This window comes from Odontomachus brunneus, unplaced genomic scaffold (assembly GCF_010583005.1).
Source record: "Odontomachus brunneus isolate Ranch 3 - 2012 unplaced genomic scaffold, Obru_v1 Obru_scaffold_136, whole genome shotgun sequence".
In the NCBI taxonomy this organism is placed as follows: Eukaryota; Metazoa; Arthropoda; class Insecta; order Hymenoptera; family Formicidae; genus Odontomachus; species Odontomachus brunneus.
Genome location: NW_022639586.1, coordinates 746,133 through 765,125, shown reverse-complemented (window position 1 = coordinate 765,125; position 18,993 = coordinate 746,133). Strand labels below are relative to the sequence as shown.

At 47.1% G+C, this 18,993-nt stretch overlaps 2 protein-coding genes across 2 annotated transcripts in view; both read right to left on the bottom strand.

The window, feature by feature from the left end:
- The window catches only part of LOC116850196, a 72,345-nt gene extending 64,948 nt beyond the window's left edge, over positions 1 to 7,397 (bottom strand). The window contains exon 1 of the mRNA XM_032828183.1: positions 6,876 to 7,397. Coding sequence (XP_032684074.1) covers positions 6,876 to 6,960 — 85 coding nt within the window. The 5' untranslated portion in view covers positions 6,961 to 7,397. The remainder of the gene's footprint in view (positions 1 to 6,875) is intronic.
- A 7,401-nt stretch (positions 7,398 to 14,798) lies between these two features.
- LOC116850194 (autophagy-related protein 16-1) overlaps positions 14,799 to 18,993 on the bottom strand; it is a 510,030-nt gene continuing 505,835 nt past the window's right edge. Inside the window, exon 14 of the mRNA XM_032828179.1 lies at positions 14,799 to 17,348. Coding sequence (XP_032684070.1) covers positions 17,252 to 17,348 — 97 coding nt within the window. The 3' untranslated portion in view covers positions 14,799 to 17,251. The remainder of the gene's footprint in view (positions 17,349 to 18,993) is intronic.

Below are 18,993 nucleotides of genomic sequence, written 5' to 3'. Positions count from 1 at the left end.
TATTTCAGATCGTCCGCTCAATCAACCGCACGCGCGCATCGCTGCACGGTTTAAGTTGCTTGAATGGCGCCTTTGTCGACGCGAAATTGCGTGTAATCCTTCTCTCTCTCTCTCTCTCTCTCTCTCTCTCTCTCTCTCTCTCTATATATATATATATATATATATATTTAGTAAATTTGCCTTATTACAATCGAACTGGTGATTAGCATTTAAAGTGCCTTCGCGCGGTAATTAAGCAAGATGTTAAACGTTACTCGGGGAACTTATTAATAATCGTTTCGAAGCTTCGATAATCAGGGAGATTTAATTACGACCATCCATTCAACGGACTTTTGCTCGAACTTTTGCCGCGCTCCCTTCGTCTCCTTCCGTCGTCTCTAACTTTTTTCGTAGACTCACTAAGCACCTTCTACCGCACTTCTCCTCTTCTTTTCTCTTCTCTTTTCGCTCTCTCGCTTGGCGCGTAAACGATGCATTAACCCTTCCGCTTACGTAATGTCGTAATAATCGTTCTAAAATTTTACGACCGGCCTTTGCCGAGGTCAAAGGAAAGATATCGAGTATGAGACAGGTTTCAATTAGATCTTAATATCCCCTTGATTGACTCGCGACACGGTTAATAATGAAATCGCACTCTTGTGTGTCCTTTTTATTTTTCTCTCTTTTTTTTTTTTGCTTCGAGGGTAAATGCGCACCACCACTCACTCGCGATACGAAGCTTCGTTGCTTCAAAATATGTGCGGAACGCAGAAATTTGTCCCGTGTATACCTCATAAACTCGCGCACGCCGCGTCGAACTCTCATCATCGGGCGTTTAAAGTGCTTCTACGCTATATAATTAAAGAAGATGTTAAGCGCATCGCCCGAGGAAACGATCAATAATCGTTTCGGAGCTTCGATATTCCCAGGAATAAGGTTTAATTACGATCATCCGTCCGATCTTGCATCGTGAACTTGCGCTGCACTTCGCCGACACCTTAGCCCCGGTATTTTCTCATCGCTATTCCTATTCGCGCTCCCTCGTCCCTTCTCCCACGCGTCCGACAGTCGCGCGCGCACTGCGCCATAATAACTCGGTTACTATGCGCGTCTTATCGGCGAGTCGCGAGATGAAAAATGCCACTCGAGTCAATCGCGACAGGCTGACTGACTGACTGACTGACTGACTGACAGCCTGCCAATCGATCGTCAGCGTGTAACATTGCCAACATGCTACTACGCGTTGCGGAAACGCGCGATTACTCGTGATTATTCGGCCTCATAATTGCCACATAAAGCGTGGCGATTGGAGGGAACATTAACTATGCGTCTTGTTCGGCAAATTTGTTATTTATTAGCTCTGTTAGATTGCCCCTTCGGGCGAGAGCTTCGAATCCCGGACCTAAATTGTTCGGCCCGCTGGTCTTATGTTATTGGCATCGGCGTCTCACATCCCGGCTCTGTACGATCCGTCTGATCGACGTGATATCGTAACGAGTATCGTGCTGAACAGATTTCAGTAACTTTTTCGATCCCGATTCGTGATATCGACTCATGGCCGCCGCGAATGTTTGTTGCGAAATTATTCCGATAAGAGGACGACTAAATAATGCACAACTAGCGGTAGAAAGTGCATGAATCGTGCGCTCGCGTATATACATACGTACGTACCGCGGACGCATTTACCACGGTGCTTCGTTCGCGTTTAAATTGCTTTTATGCGATAATTAAAGCGGGTATTAACCGCCGTTGAACGGGGAGCTTATTAATCTCTTAATGGGCGAAATAATGTTCCGTTCGCGGAAAAATGGCACGTCCATTTATATTTAGCGGAAGCTTGTTTACGATAAAAATTAACGCGATTTTATCTGTCGCTCTCCCACGTCGACACAATTTCCGTGCGCGCGCGCGACTAATTTATATGAAAAGGAGGAGAAGCGAATCAATGTTCAATTCCGCTTCAAGGTGTCGTGCAGAGAGGACTAATAATCCTGCCGAACGTTTAAGTCGCGACGGTAACATTTAATCACAATCGTGCGGGCGACAGATCGAGTTATTGCGGCGCGCGACGTCAAGCTTTCTTATCGTTTCATCGACCTCTCCCCCTTCCCTCCCACCGTTTTACCGTTCCCCACCTTCGTCCGTTCGCAGAGCTACACGATATCTTAATAACGCAGGTATACGCGTTCCTCTACTCACGGTCTCAGCGAAGCGAGTCTAGATCGGAAGACTAGTTGGCTGAACCTCGGATCTCCGGTAGTAAAATACGCGGCTTAATTGCTTAATTTCTCACAGCTAAGCCCGCCTTACCCCCGCCCGCCCCCGCGCGCGCGCGCACCAGCCACCCACTCTTCCGCAGCCACCCACCGTCGTCGAAGAACAAAGGCGTGCGCCCGTTACTTCGTTCTTCTTACTTTTACACCCTATCAGCATTACTTGCCGCGTGACACTTTAATTATGCCGCCGCGAAAATCGGACAGAGGACATAAGAGGATGCGCGTCCGCGAGAGAAAGACAAAGAGCGAGAGAAAGAGAGAGCGGTAGCTCGGATCTTTTTCATTCCGCGACGATTTTAATTAACCGAACCGCATAGAGTCATCAGCGACGCCCCGACAGATTGCGAGACGTGCAATAAAGCGAGTGAAACGAATCGTGACTCTCGGCCGACGCCGGATCAGAAGTTCTCCGACGTAATCTCATTTAAATTTCGTGTATTTATTTTATGTCATTCAAATTTCGTGCGTACACTCGTCTCCCATTTATGCGCCTTTGCACTTTTTATTTAGAGTTTTTATATGAGATTAGATATCCTCTCTTTTGTGTCTCTGTGGAACAAATTAGTGCAACGACAAGTCGCGTTGATATAGTTACTGACCAAATCGTTTCAATTGATGACTCGTCACAGCAATTATATGGAGAGAATTTTACAATAAAAATTATAAGGTTTTGTAACCGACGAATAGATCGACATTCCGTAATAATTCGCTATCCTTTCGTTTCATGTGTATTATTTATATTTAGGTACTGAAATGTGCGCTATTAAAACACTTGCTAGCAAAGTTTACGACATTTCTTGGTAAGATAGACCTTACTGACAGTAAGGACTATCTGTTCCTGGACTATTGAAAACGTAGTGAAATTGAAAAGAATTTACATAAAAAAAAGAAAAAATTCTATAACATTCTCTCCGTGTATATAATTCGTTCAATCGACTAAACGTTTGCTTGAACGAATTTTGTTCGTTCGAGCGAGGTCTCGTTAATTCAATTACTGTATGCTTTTTTTATCAATGTGGGAAACGCGAAATGCGACGCTGATGATTAGTAATCGCCGCGTGGGAGTGGTGCAATATTGTGGCGCGTTTTAGTGGCCCGTGTGACACCGTAATAAGAGAGACCCGTATTGCAGTTTCGCACACACACACTCACGATCTTCGCGGCAGGAGGGTCGCCTATAAAATGTTTGACGCGCGATTCGCGACGGGGAGGGGGTGGTCGTCGCGTTGAATTAGTTAACGGCTCGCGTGCATCGAAAGCAATCGGGAATTGCATTCCGCACGCACTGTGTGTTCGAAAAATGTATAGTCGAGAGGCCGCGACGACGCTGCTTCCCGGCGCGACAGTAAAATCGTCGTAAAATTTTCACGACAAAGTCATTTCCTCGCGTTCCTCTTCGCCCGACACTGCCGTCTCGATGCGAATTTACGCGACGGATCTCGTCTCTGGATCTTGTCGTCGTATCTCACGAAAGCACCGCGGAGGACGCCTTCAATGAGAGGTACAAAGGTGCCTGGGAACACTTTTGACGAAACATGTGAATTCCCGCTTGGGAATTCGTCAACTCGGACTGCTTGTTTCCGAGTGAACTTGAGCGCGTGTTCCTTGGTCGATTAACGTGCACACGCTTAGCAATGCCGCGACAGTGGTCACTGTACCGAGTCGGATTATGAAAATGTGCTGTCGTGGGATTCCGTCGACGTCGGGCGCGAATGGAAGCGCGAGATTGGACGAGTATCGCGCAACAGATCCGTGCAAGATAACGGCAATCAGATTAACATCTTCTTTGCTCGGAGCGGTGGAGGAGCCGCCAGGCCGTCGCGACGACATTTGCATAGCGCCTCGTATATATCCCGCCCGCGAACGTCCGCACTGTTAATTTCTCCCTCTCTTTCCTCGGCAAACGATATTATCGCCATCGGGCGACGCGCACACTTTGGAATCAATATCGGCTTCTTTTCACGACGGTGGAGAGAGTTAATTTTCCAGCGCGTTTTCCGCGGCAAATGGCGTGGATGTGAATAAACGGCTCGTTAATAATTTAAATCAAGTAGCGCGCTCTCTTGGTCCTCCGCTCGTTAATCTTTCTCGAACCACCGGCCGAAAGAAATTCACCTCCGGCAAACAAGTTTTCTCATATTCTCACGGCTCGGCGGGGAGTCGTTTTTCTCACGTGATTTCTCGCGATTCACATAAAGCCACGCCGGCCACGACGCCGGGCCACGAGTGCGCGCGCGCGCGCCTATCTTGACGAATAAATTAAAAGTGGGCGATTCTATATTACGCGGATATAACTCGCGCGAGTCCGTAAAGATCCCGCGCGCAAGAAATTCAGCAAGTTTGCGGGGGAATCGTTTCTTCTGCGCGTCTTAATAGTCCCGACGACTGTCACACTTCAGCGAGAGAACGGCTGCGACGCCGGCTGTGTAGTTTGATTAACGTTTACTGCGTTACGAAGTCGACGGCGGTGGAAGTAAGTTTATGTGTTTCCTTTTGACTGCAATTTAAATTCGTAACGTCGCGTCGCGCACGAACGCTTCCCCGCTTTCTCGACTCGTCTCTCACCCTTCGTTCCTCTCTCTCTCTCTCTCTGTCTTTCCCCCTCCTCCCCTACGACTCGACCCGATCGATTTTTCAATTTCGACAGAGGTTAAAGTATCGCGGTCACTCGTCAATTATTAAGCCTGAGAGACGATATTATTAAACGATAGGCGAGATAGTAATACCAGATAGCCAGGCAAGTTTCGAGCGAGCCATTAAAATTTGAAAGAGCCGAGGGAAACTTCCCGACTTTGCGGGTTAATAATCTCCTCGCGAGAAGGGGTACTACGGTTGATCAAGTATAAAACGGAAGAATCTCGAAGAAACGAATCGCGGTATCGAGGCGACGGCTCCTCATGATTTATTTTTCTTCGCACGCGAGTTTTGCCGTCGACTTTTATTCCGGGCACTTTTCCGCTGACTGCCTTTTCTCCCTCTCTCCCCGTCTCCTCCAGCCCTTCGTCACTCTCTCTCGTCTTGTCTCGTCTTGACACCGCGTAAGAACCAATTGGATGGTCCGTTTCAGCGCGCATTTAACGCCGTCGTGTCCCCGTTTGAAAGTGCTTTTTGCCGTTGCGTCGCGGTTTTTCGAGACTCCCTGGGTGGCTTGACAGGTCCCATCGACGTAGATCGCTTCTTTTGTCGATCATATCTACTTCGTTAGCCTTGATACCCGCCCGTCCACTCACCCGCTAGCTCTCTCTTTCTCTCTCTCTCTCTCTTTATAATACGATTGAAACTCGTCGTTTCTTCGTATAACACGGACTTGATTGCCGAGGACACACGCACGGTGCGCTACGTGACCCGTCTCGCCTCTCTTCCCGTCGGGTGTTGGCAACTTTAGTCTCGCCGGGAGACGACACAAAAGGTGTTCTAATCCTAGCCGCCTATCGGCCCGATCCGGACGAAAGGTCGGAAATCACGGTGACTCACTAGATCCGACATACCGATCTTTCGACATGGAAGCGATTCGCTCCGCTGGTTTTTCTCATCTCGCGTTTTGCGCCGCCGTCACCGTCGTCGTCGTCGCCGCTACCTCGGCAGAGGATCGACGGGACGGGAGGCGCGGTCATCGAACGGGGATCACCCTCACGTTACGCTCACGAAATCGAACGACGGAAGAAGTTCTTCTCCCCTTACCCTATATCCCTTTCTTTCCCAGTCCCAATCCCCAGTCGCTGGCTTTATAGGGTTTTCTCAAGCGAAGAGCGACTCCTCGGCTCTCAGACTCTATAACCGTTCCCTCCAACTCCGGTCCTTACGAAAGCCCGTGATCCGCCGGCATTTCGGAAACGAAATCCGCGCTCGCTTTGTTTAAGACATCGGGAAAGTTGGTCCGAGTCAGCTTCATGAACTCGCTCGCTTCGATGCCGGCCCTGATTCGACGAACATTCCGCCCAAATACACCTGCTTCTCGGACCGCGGCCAATTCGGCAGAGAGAGTCACCTAAACGTTCAATTTTTACAGCTACACGTATTCGCTCTCCGTTTGCGCGCGCGAGAAGATCGAGGTGTCGATTGTTGCGAAAACGCGCATATTGCACGGTAAGTCGAGCTCTCGTTGCGCGTTTCGATCACGACCGCGCTAGTGGGACCATTAGCAGCCGATTCCTACACGGGAAACCCCATAGCGCGCCGTCCCGCAAGCTCCTGTGCGTAAAAGCCCTTTCATTCTTTTCCTCTCTTTTATTTTGCCAGGCTCTCGAGATTAGATTCGCTTACGCGACCTAGTTTCCGATTTCTCGCAATTGCTCTTGCCAACAGACGCGACTCACGCGCAAGTATCGCCGATCTCGCCGCGAATTTCCGTGATCGCGCAGCCGTCGCACCCTAACATGTAGGCGTTTTTGAGATCGATCGATCGCACGCGATTACCGCCGATTTGTTCGATTGAGCTGCGCGAAACCAAGTTTCGTTCGTTTCTTTATCCCCGCGCGGTTTAGAACACGGTGACCGCGGGTCTTACGCGACCCCTGGTTCGGGGATTAAAAGAGCTCTCCAGTTCAGGGGTAAAGCAAAGTGCGGGTTAAGTCCATTCAAGAGTATGTCTCACTGTGCCGCGCGCGGCGAGTTTCTTACCGGTGACGGCGACGAGGAGGATGCAGAGGAGCGTCGCGGAAAGCGCAAAACGCGCGCTCCGGTGTCTCGCGCTATCACTTGTCATGATGCTTTGATTGCGCTCTCTCTTTCTCTCTCTCTCTCTCTCTCTCTCTCTCTCTCGTCGATTACGCACTCATATACACGCGCGACGCGCTCATTCACCGGTCACAGATCGGCCTTCATATCAGATCACTCTCAGGCCCCGACGAGATCCGCGAATCGGAGCGAATCCATTGATGATTTTCTTGTCGCCACTGCACTGTATACGATGTATTCCTCGATAGATCGTTCGTGTTTTTTTTTTCTCTTACGATCGTTCGGTATGTCCTAGCGGAGAGACGACGCGACTGTGCGAACGCGGCGACTCGCCAACTCGCGGTTTTTCTCGAAACCGGAAGAAGAATCGGATCAAGGGGTCGCGAACCCCCTTGCGATCCCTCGCCGACGATGGCGCGCTGCGCGTCTAAGGGTGACGTAATGCGAAAGGTTTTCCGGTCGACGTACGAGCGGCTACTGAAGCTCCCGCCGCAAGCACGGCGAGCTTCCAGTGCGTCGACTCCGTCGTGCACCCGAAAGCTCGCCCTCCGACTCGCTCCCTCGCGCGGCACTCTCTCTCTCTCTCTGTCGTCCGTTCGCCATTTTCTCTCTCTCTCTCTCTTCATCGTCCGCGACTCGTTGCAACTTCTCCGTCGCGCCTTCACAGCCACCCTCTCTCCTGTTCACCCTCCTCTCGCGCGGTGCCTCTTCGCCTCTCTCCCTCACAGCCATTTTAGCGTCGTCGTCGCGATCAGGCGCGCCAGTGCGGGCTGCGCGCGCGAGGGAGCTTTCGCGTCCTAAAGCTGAGCGGACGAGGGGCCGCGGGAAGGGGTGATTGATTGGCGCTGAAACTTCGCGACTGATTGAATCTTTTTTACGTTTCAATATCGATATCCCGGCCGGCCAGTCGGTCGGAGCGGGGCGAGCGAGGGTAAAGAGGGCCCCGAGGGCTTCGAGGGCGTTAGGTGTCGTACGCGTACTAACACTCACACTCGTCGCACAATCCGCGATCTCTTCCGCCGGAGACCGCGATGCAAGCTCGCTTCACGCGACTTCCCGTCACGCGCGATCAACGCTCGGACGGTGGAAGCTTCGACTTGGACAAATGGGCCTGTGTTTCTCGTACTTGCCGCCGCGGCGGGCAATTGGCGGTGTTCGTGACACACCGACTGACGAAAGGGACGATCAATCGATCGGGATTATCGGACAGGAATTATCGGATGCTAGGAAGTTGGACCGTAACGCGACTATATACGCGACGTGACGCGATAAGAAGTTGGCCGAGCGATTTAAGGGGGCCACGGTGGCGGTGGCGGTGGCGCTGGTGGTTGCGATTTATAGTTTGATGGATATTGATGACACACCGTGCCGCAAGTTCATGCGAACGCGCAACGGCGTGACGTAGAACCGTCGGGTGTGGAGGGGAAAAAAGGGTAGCGCAGTTAATTGAACCGCGCGGGCGATGCGCTAATTATCGCAACTGTTGGCCGATATCCGCGCGCGGCCCCGATACTCTTGCTTGCTCTCTCTCTCTCTCTATCTTTCTCTTCTCCCCCTCCCCCCCCCCGATGATTTTGATCGATTATTCGCGCTTCCTCTCCCCCTCTCTCTGCCAGTCTATAGCCGGCCGCGAGAGGCCATTATGCGCGTTAGGCCGAACAAGATGTAACAAGGTTGAGAGCGCAACTTGCGCTATCGGAACCGATCTCCCAGCACGAATAAATAAAAGCGAAACCCGATTCGCGCGCGTATCCGTTGATAAATAAGATCGACTCGGAATTGCACGCTGTCGCTCGCGCGGTTTATCATTCGAGCTGCCGGCGAACTGCCGAAGCGGCTCTTGAAATGCCGAGCGCTGCGTTTCACTTATGCGGCGTTTAAGGGCGCAAGAAGTAATAAGGGAAAAAGGAGCGGAGGGACAGGGGGAGGAGGAGAGAAGAACGGGGAAAAAAGGGTGGCACACGGAATCGCCGGGGGCACTTCGTTTCCATTTCAAATGAGCTCTCGATTCGCAAGAAAACTCGTCGACCGCTTAATCTGGTTTGGAATAGATCAGATTCATCGGATATATAGCGTGCGTTAATTAGAAGCGGATAAACGTATTCCGCGACTACGGCGTGTAGCGCGACGTGTAATTCGTTCTACCGCAACGTGTGCGATTAACTGTAGCTTATTGATCAGGCACGAATGACGAGCCGTGGATAATCGCGAGTAGCATGCGCGTCGCGCGAAAGAAAGGCGCGTGGTGGCGCGAGAGGAAATCCGGCGAGAAACAAGATCCGGACGTTCCGGCAAAAACGCGCACGGCTCGGCGTTTATTAAAAATGTGGCGCGACTGGGGAAATGTCGAGCGCTTCTGATTTTGCGCGCGACGGCCATATCTCCGCGAAACGGCGCCCGCTCAGAGTCGATCGTCCACTCGATATCCACCGGATGTCGGATGCTGTTACGAGAATTAACACATTGTCAACGATGCGATCGCCTGTCAATCAGCGTTACTAACTCCCTCTTGTATGGGCGCACACGCGGCGAACGCGCGCGATCTCTCGTTCTCGACACCGTGGTCTTGACGTTGAAGTTCTCCGGCAGATCTGTTGGGGGCGAGTCGCCGTGGCTTCGAAAAAAAGGAGGAGAAGAAGGCACCGAGGAAACTCGGTATATTAGTGCACTTTTCAAAAACCACTGCCGTGTCAGACTATTGCACATCTGATATCGACACTGCGCGCGCTGCAATCCATGAGTATTTTCATCGATGCGTCCACAACCGATAAGGCATGGAAAGTGTGTCAATCGATTCGCACACGTGTCATTTTTCCTATCATTCGGGAGTGCAGCGAGACGCGCGAAGCCGCCCCGCTTTACGTTAATTCGCTCGCTGGCTCGTCACATCGGTTTATCGACGAAAGAAAAAATTCGCCGCGCCGCGGGGAAATGATAACGCCCTCAACGGAGTAAAATTAATTACGCTTTTATTGCCCTCAAAAATGTGTCCATCGAATGCGAATTTCCCCGCGTCTCCGGCTCTCTCTCTTTCTCTCTCTCTCTCTCTCTCTCTCTCTCTCTCTCTCTCTTGGCGTCGTCCTGCGTGTGCATCGAACCGGCAATTACCACGACGCGACAAATAGAAGGATAAGATACGATAGAGATCACGATTTTCCCGTGTAACGAGGGATTTTGAGAGAGCGAGACTCGTTCTCCTTTACCCCTCCTTTCCTCCTCGTCCTCCTTCTCCTCTGCCTCCTCCTCCTTCTCTTCGTCGTCGTCAGAGCCGCACGAACGGGTCGATATAAATTACCGCGAATGGTCCGAAGAAATCTGCCGATCATGGTTCTTAGGTCGGAAACATCTGGATATCACGCACAGTTACGTTAATTAAGGATGAATGAGTCGACTCGAGGTAAATATCCGATCTCCATTCGAGGCACGACGGAGTGATTGACGCATGCCTCGAAAATTATCGGCGTAGCCTCTTTCCGCTTCATTTCCGCCGCTTCCAGACACATTAGCGTTCTAATTGGACACTCCTTCGCGATTCTTTAAATTGCACGTTATGTTATATTAGCGCCTGATCATAGCGGAAGTGAAATAGCGCAAATAACTTTTTTCAAATATTTATTATCGCTTATGGACGATCCAAGTTGTGCCAACTATCCGCGTAGTATTGTCGCACGGAATATTTCGTTGCCTCGTTTGTAAAAAATGCGGCCGACATATCCGTCGCGACTCGTACTTTATGAAATCCGCCTAAAGTAAAAGCACCAAATGCCAGGCATGTGCCCGAACATTCGTATTGTTTTGGTCTTTAGAACGGAATACTACATTTTTGTTTTTTTTGAAATGGCTGAATTCATATTTGTGACCAAAATTTCTAAATTAAAAATAATGAACACAAAATTAAAAAATTCGTTCGATTTGTATGAAAAATTAAAATTTAAAAATTTTTGAAACTGCTAAAATTCCAAATTTAAAATTTATTAAAAAACAAATTTTGAGAGTTCAAAATAGCTCAATATGATGAGGAAAAAATTCGAAATGTAGATCAATCTGCATAAAAATTAATTTTGAGGGATTTTAATTAATTTAAAATTTTCGCTGTTATATTGGATTCGCCATTTTTTCAATTAAAAAGTTTAATTTTGAATTATAAAACAGCAACTTCAAGGAAGCCTGAATACAAACTTACGCGAATCGAACAATTTTTGAATCTTTGGCCCACCATTTTGAGTTTAAAATTTCAACTTTAAATTCAGATTTAGCGACTCAAAAAAAACTGCCCGAGAATAACCTTTTTAACAACTCCTCTGTCAAAAGTATTTTGCTTACAAATATTTGCTTTTATTTGACTTACAAATATTTTGTCCCAACAATCAAGGAGTTAAGAACCAGAACAATAAAAACATTCAAGATCGTGTTCAGGCATTAATATTCTTATTTTACATACACTTACAGAAACTTTAGTCTGCATCCCTAGAAATTCATTCCATGGTCTTGATCAAGCCGATTCTAATCAGTTATCTGGTTTGCTCAAGGTGATGTTATCGTATTCTAGTTATTAAGAAGGTCTCCTGATTATTAATGATGATTATTGCCACGATGCGTTACATGACACATCATCGATAATACCGTCTTGTACAAAACAGACAGTCGATTGGGATGAACATGGATCAGGAGCCTGGGATAAATTTCTAGCTGGGAATTGCGCTGTCCGCAATTTTCCCCGGCGGACAGATCCCGGCGCGCGACCCCGTCCTTTCCCCGTATTTAAGAGATTTCGCATTCAATTGATCGCCGCGGTCCGGCAATAAAGTATGCAGCGGTGTTCTTACCGCGGGAGATGTTTTCGCGTCGAGGAGGATAAACATTCCACTGAAACTTTGTACCGTCATTACCCAGCACTCGACGATCGGCATTTCCGTAAGGTTTTCCCGCCTGCGGTGATGCGCGGAGATCTATCCGAGCGGAGGGTAGGACTCGAATCTCACGGAAGTCAAGGCGCGAGTTAATTTGTCACTCTCCCGGCTCTCATACAATTTCCTCTCCTTGGACCTGCCGACATCTTCCTCATTATCTTCGAAATAAACGACCGTTAACAGGAACGTTTGACGTCGGTTAGGCACAAGAGTGAGGCGAGCCGCGCGCGGATTGTAATCGTAGAAACGGTACTTCCCCGCGGGTACTGGCGAAACGAGGAAGCGAAACGCGATACCTAAATAAATGCGTTACAAAGGTGTTGATTTTAGAAAGTAATATTGCCCGAGCGGATGATTATTTCCGCGAAAACTATGAGAACGATCGTCGGGTCGACTCCTCTGTCTTCTGCAACCGGCGACGGTCTCTCAAATTCCCTCGATTCGCGCAGCATTTGAATCACCATCGGCAAAACGATCCTCTATGAGCGCACGCACTCTGATGGATCATCGTCTCCATATCCATCCAACTTTTTAAATCACCAAAACGACGGACACGAGGAGAGTCGCGTAACGAATTTGCGGCCGACTCCGCCGGCCGGTAATAAAAACACACGTTATTGAGACCATATCTGCGCGTTCCAATAAAATGTCCGGCGTACACGCGCGGCCCTACATTGCGGGGGAGAAAATTTTTCGGCGGTTCCAGATGCGGCCGACCGATCGGACTTTAACGTCGTTTGCAAGCGGCTTCTTTCTCTCTCGCTCTCCCTCGGACGACCGTGCCGGCGCGTTCTCACGTTCCATTGCAAAACTGTCGAAACTGTCGAATCGCGGACAAAGGGTGTATAATACGAAAGTTACAAACAGCGGGAGGGTGAGATAGAGAGACGTGCCGGCGCGCGAACGCCGCCGCGATATGAGTACCGATGCAAGTTCTTGGAGCGTATAATATTCCACGTGCGAGTTGTCACTTCGTGACCGCATTTCAGTGACTAATGAGCGCTTTCGAAAGCACGTTAGGTAATGTCAGATACACGGCTGCTGTGCAATGCCGCGGCGAGCTTCTGTGAGGAGTTCGTGATATACATACGTGCACGGTTACACACACACACACACACACACACACACACACACACACACACACACACACACACACACACACACACACACACACACACACACACACACACACACACACACACACACACACGAGCACCCGCGTGTGGAGATGCACGTGCACGTTCATCAGCGTGTCGCGCGCTGTGTATACGCGCGTGTCGCAGAGGGTCGATCGGCAGGAGCGAAAAGCGGGATTAGGGTGCGGTGAACGAGCCGCTTGTCTCGAGTGAAAAGTTACAAAGGGTGTGAAAAGTAGGTCGAAACGGTCGGTTTAGGATTATCGGCGACCTGGCGGCTATCGGAGGCTGCAAGTGTTTAATACTCGAGTCGAACGATGCGCCGGTAGTGGTGCTTTTTTACGCGAGATACTTTGCTATGTGCAAGTCGATTATTATTCAGCGGAAAGTGTCTCACTACGCGAGAGCGCCGTATCGGGTGTATTTTTATCTTCTATTTTATTTCACTTACCGTGTGTGTGTGTGTGCATGTATGCATATATCTCATTATCGAGAAGTGTCGCGTCCCTTCTTTGCCCAAGCTGTATAGTCGAGGTAGACGATCGATAGCAAGGATAATCACCTAGCAGGATTTACTGGGGAGATCGGTATTGAAATGACAAGTCTGCATTTTAGAAAATACAAGACGGAAACGTTTAATATCTATTTACATATGTGGTGAGCAATGCATACACAGCATGCCTGTTATATACATTGCAGCGTATAGAGAAAAGAGAGATACAGAGATACTTAATAGTCGAGTCGACATAATGTTTAAGTGTGTGTACGGTATTAAAATCATTACGCAATGTACTTTGGACGCAATCGGTTGTTCGCTAGTAATTATTATCGCGACGAGATGAATAAAGAAGCGTGATCATTGGTTCGCGTTATCAGTATGGATGCGCCGATTATACGACATGGAGGAGTATTTGAAATCAGTTGCGTCGAGACATGTACACGGAAAAAGAAAGTAAGCAGCAACAATCCGTATGTGATAACTAAATCTCGTTTGTAATATATAGATATCTAAAAATACACAGCTGCAGTAGACATACAGGGTGTCCCATTTTAAAAGATCCACCCTCATAATTCTTCAGCCAAGTATATTCAGTAAAAATGTTTCAGACAAAAGTTGTCGGGTTCAGAGGAGGACATCTGAAGGTGACTTTGACTTTGACCTTGGAGGTCATTCTGAAAGTTATTCAAAACTCAACTTTGCTTTTTAAGTAGAAACATTTGTTTTTTCTTACGGAATTTTATTCTACGCAAAGAAAATAACAACCTTTGTTTGAAAAATTTTTTATACGATCTCTATTTTCTAAGGTATTTACGGAAATATCTATAAAATTATTGGATTTAATAATTTCTTACACGAATTCTATCAACTTTAGCGAAAAATAGCAAGAGATAAAAATTATTCATTTTCTTCTCATAGAGCTCTGAGAATTTTTTCAGAATTTTTTAGTTAACTTCTTAGTACTGTATTTTCTTGCATTTTCTTGAAGTACTAAAAAGTTTATAAAAAATTTTTTCAGAATTTTTTAGTTAACTTCTTAGTACTGTATTTTCTTGCATTTTCTTGAAGTACTAAAAAGTTTATAAAAAATTCTGAAAAAATTTTCAGAACTCTATGAGAAGAAAATAAATAATTTTTATCTCTTACCATTTCTCGATAAAGTTGATAGAATTCGAGTAAAAAATTATTGAAACCAATAATTTTGTAGATATTTCCGTAAATATCTTAGAAAATGGAGGTTGTATAAAATATAAATGGAGGTCGTATAAATTTTTTTTCAAACAAAAAATTTCGAACAACCTTCAGAATGACCTCCAAGGTCAAAGTCAAGGTCACCTTCAGATGTCCCCCTCTGAACTCGACTTTTGTCTGAAACATTTTTGCTGAATATACTTGGCTGAAGAATCATGAAGGTGGATCTTTTAAAATGGGACACCCTGTATATTAGCTATGAAACCGATATAATAACAACAAAGGTTTTGGTTACAGCAGCAAATTTTTAGTTGCACAGCAACAAAACATTCTTAACAAACTGTATTAGGTGCAGCAGTAAGATCTTCTTTTCCGTATTTGAGATTCAAATTTTGAGTCCACGCGGAAATTAAACGATAAATTATTACTTTTATTTATATATCAGTTAGTCGAGAAGCAGGCGCAGAGTGCATGCCAACTGCGATCTTGGAGTAAGTAATTTCGCGATTCGACGTTCTCATTGAGCAAGAGTGCAAACGAGTTCGTATCCCTTTGAACATTGAGAAACGGCACTCTCTGTTAATTGCCGCGCAAACCAACGATCAGTTTTCCTCGTTTAACAATCAAACATTTCTCACAATTTGCAAACGCAGGCGAACTATCGTAAGTATCTGGCTATTGAATTATATGGCATATATATGTAAACGCATTAAACAATTATATCCTGCAACGTGAGTCAGAACATATGAGCTCGAAATTTCGCGGACATTACGAGTTTAGAATACATGCGGTAGAACGACCGAGGAGCTGCGCAAATTCTAGTAAAAAGATCAGCCGCGGAATGAAACTGCGCGATGCAAAGTATAAAAATCAGATGAGTGCGTGTTTTATTGGTCGTAGACAGGCGCGATAGAACATTTGTATTGTGGGGATTAAAACGAGGAATTATAAAAAGTGCTAAAAAGTTTATGAACCCGAAACGTCGGAAATCGCTCAAAATTGATGTTCAAGGGCAATGAGTTGAGGAGAGTTGAGCTGCTCGATTCTTTCGCGCGTCGTGCCTTTATTTGCCAAACAAAACGAATAGCAAAATTCGCGAAAAGAGAGAGACAAAATTAAGAGAATCCAACGTTTCGGGAATTGCGGCTTATTATATCGTGTGGAGTCTTCAGGGGAGTGGTTACTCGAGCATCTTTCAGAGAATTCTCAATATCCGATATAACGTATCTCACGATAAAAATAACGAGCACACGTGAACGGTTTTGGCCAAGCGATCGTTGCGCTTATCACTTGGATCGCGTACAATATTCTATTCTGATCATATAAACGATGTAACAATGCGATTAGTTGGTATCGTGGGGGTAACGTTCATCTAACCGGAATACATTCCGATCCATGCCGGACTCGCCTTCGAGACGCGCCGATTTTGTTGGAGGATCCAGAGACTGACGAGTCGAATTGACACACGGCGACGTGGCCGTGAGCTCGAGAATGAGGTTTCTCCGGCGAAATTGATTTCGCACGCTAATAGAAAAAGAAAAAAAGAGCGGAGAAAAATCTCCCGACACGTTGTCTAGTCTAAGATAATTCGCAGAGCGCGTTAGAAACGGGTACGCGCGACGTGACCGTCACCAATTCGCTCCCCTCTCGCGAATTGTTCTCGATCGCGACGCGACACTTGACTCTCTCACTCAATCTCGTTGGAACGCAGCGCATTTACACGGACGTCTACACGCTCGCACGACACTCGAGATCCCGTACGAATAGCGTGTCGTTGGACACGGATCCACTGAACAATGTCCTCTACGAAGTAGATAATCTCAATAATTGACATATCTCGGTGAAAAGATCAAATAAAGTAACATAATTTGGGTAGATATTTATATATACATACACATATGCATGTATATATGTATATATAGAGTCGGTTATATATTATTGTGTAACGAATATGTACGATGCCGCACCACAGCGTGTGAACCTCCGTTCCTCGAGAGAGAAAAGAGAGAGAGAAAGCGGTCGAGTGATACACGATACGATTGACGACATGTGTCTCTGGGTACTTAGCGGGGCGCGAGCGTTATACCTAGCGAATCTCTCGGGCGAGTAGTACTACGGTAATATCTGAAATTTTCCGTGGGGTGTTAGAGGACGACGATGCGCGGCGGTCGCGCGGCGTGGCGCGCACGGTGCTATTCTAAAAAGGGGATCTTTACAACCCGGGAGTAACAATAAGTGCAGTTTTATGTACAATAGTCCCTACCGCTGGTGGATTTGTTCAGCGCGGCACATCTCCGCTGCTTTTACAGCTTCGAAACGGCGTCCTTACAAGGCTTTACAACCCGGCCAAACCGTCCAATGATTTTGATTATATCCTCCTCCTGTGTGCTGCTCTGCTCCGGGGCGCCAGTCCGCTGCGCCGCTGTGATTTCTCGCTGGATTGCTGGATCGCTGAATCGCGCGCGTCCGCCTCATTTTCGCGCGATGCCGCGAGGGGACGACGGGGGGCACGGCGCGAGCGAGCGCGCGAGATATTCTTCATGCGTGAAACAACAATCGTCCGCACCGGGATCACTCGTCCTGTCAAACGTGATCGCCCCAAACCGTCACCGTCTTGGCACGATCCACGGACGCCAGATAAGTGCCGTGCGGATGCCAAGACACCGCCGTCACCGCTGCCCTGTGTACATTTCAATGTCAAACATTCATTAGCAGCATCGTTGAAATGTGGTCATACATGGATCGATGTAGAAGCTTTAACACATGTAATGTTACATCATGTTAAAGTTTCTCACAAGAAATACATTGCGTGCTTTCCATTTGGCAATACAAATCAACGCAAGTTTCATCCTGTCCTTGTTCCATATTCAGTGGATAAGAAAGATACGATGATGCTTGTATCGACTTGTGTCATTAAATGGAAAGCACTCATTATGCTCTTTAGTATAACTTGACGTGTTAAGGCTTGTTTCAAAGTTTCTCATAGAAATATACTGGTTGATAACACAAGTCGACATAGGCATCATTCTGTCTTTGTTTCATATTCAGCAAGTGAGAATGATGCTTGTGTGTCGACTTACATCAGCAAATGGAAAGCACTCATTGTGTTCTCTAGTATGACTTCATGTGTTGAGACTGTTATGCCGGTCTGTGTGCACAAGCCGGCATAATGGTCTTAACATTTACTAGACTTAGTTTGTAATCGAATTTCTTGACCATGCGCAGTGTGTCTACATATTCGTGCAGTGTGACTATTCCGAAGTAACATTGTTAGTTCCTCGAAATGATCAACAGTTATGATGCACATATATGTAAAAACATTGCGCATAATTGAGAAATTGGATTGTAATTAGGTTTAGTGAATGTTGAGGTTATTTTACCACGGAATATATATCTTTTAAAGTACAGTCGATCATTAACATCACAGTCTTTTGTCCTTGTCGCTCGATAATTGCAGCCTTTGAGTGTACAACAATCTACCGGGACCCCATTGGGGAGAAAAGCAACCGTGAAATTGGCAGTTTTAAGTTGGTGTTTTCATTAGCGCTCTCAACAAATGTCGGAAATATTTTCAAGCGCGTTACATAATACCGTAAAAGTGGTATTGCATTACGGTATTACAAATGTGGTAAAATTAGATCGTTCTGCCAATGATAACGCCACCGGATATTTCGTTCGATCGAACATTCATTTCTATTTATCGAAGTATCGATATCGTAATACTTGACAGTTAAAGCTTTCCAGTGTTGCGCACATGGAAAACGCTCGCGTTACCTCTCGAGGAGGGTTCGATCGAAGAAATGGGAAATTAAAATCGCCACTTAATACAGGCGATATCGAATATACGAGGTAAACTGAAAGGAATTCAGCTATCGATATCGAATTTAACAGCTCACATCCACGTCACTCACATACCGATCAAGTTATTCGAGCACAATAATACCGCGTTTTGAAAGCAATGCCAAACCGAGCGTGAAATCAGCGCGTGGTTACCGGCGGGGAACCATTACACGGCGAGAGTGACATTAACCGAATCGATCTAGACGAGCGTGATTTCCGGCGGATTACGAATAGAGATTGTATTTTTGCGAGCCGCAATGGGCCGCTGCGATCGCCGACTAACGGTCACAAAAAGCGGCATCGCGCACCCACACGCGTCAGCGTGCGGGATATATGCGGCGTGTTCGTTTACATGTACGCGCGTGGCAATATTATCGTGCATTCTCAAGACGAATGCGAGTTCGCATAATGGATGTCCGATTAGATCTTCCGTGATATTTCGCGCGAAATAGCCGCACGGTCGTTTTCTTACATTCCCCCCCCCC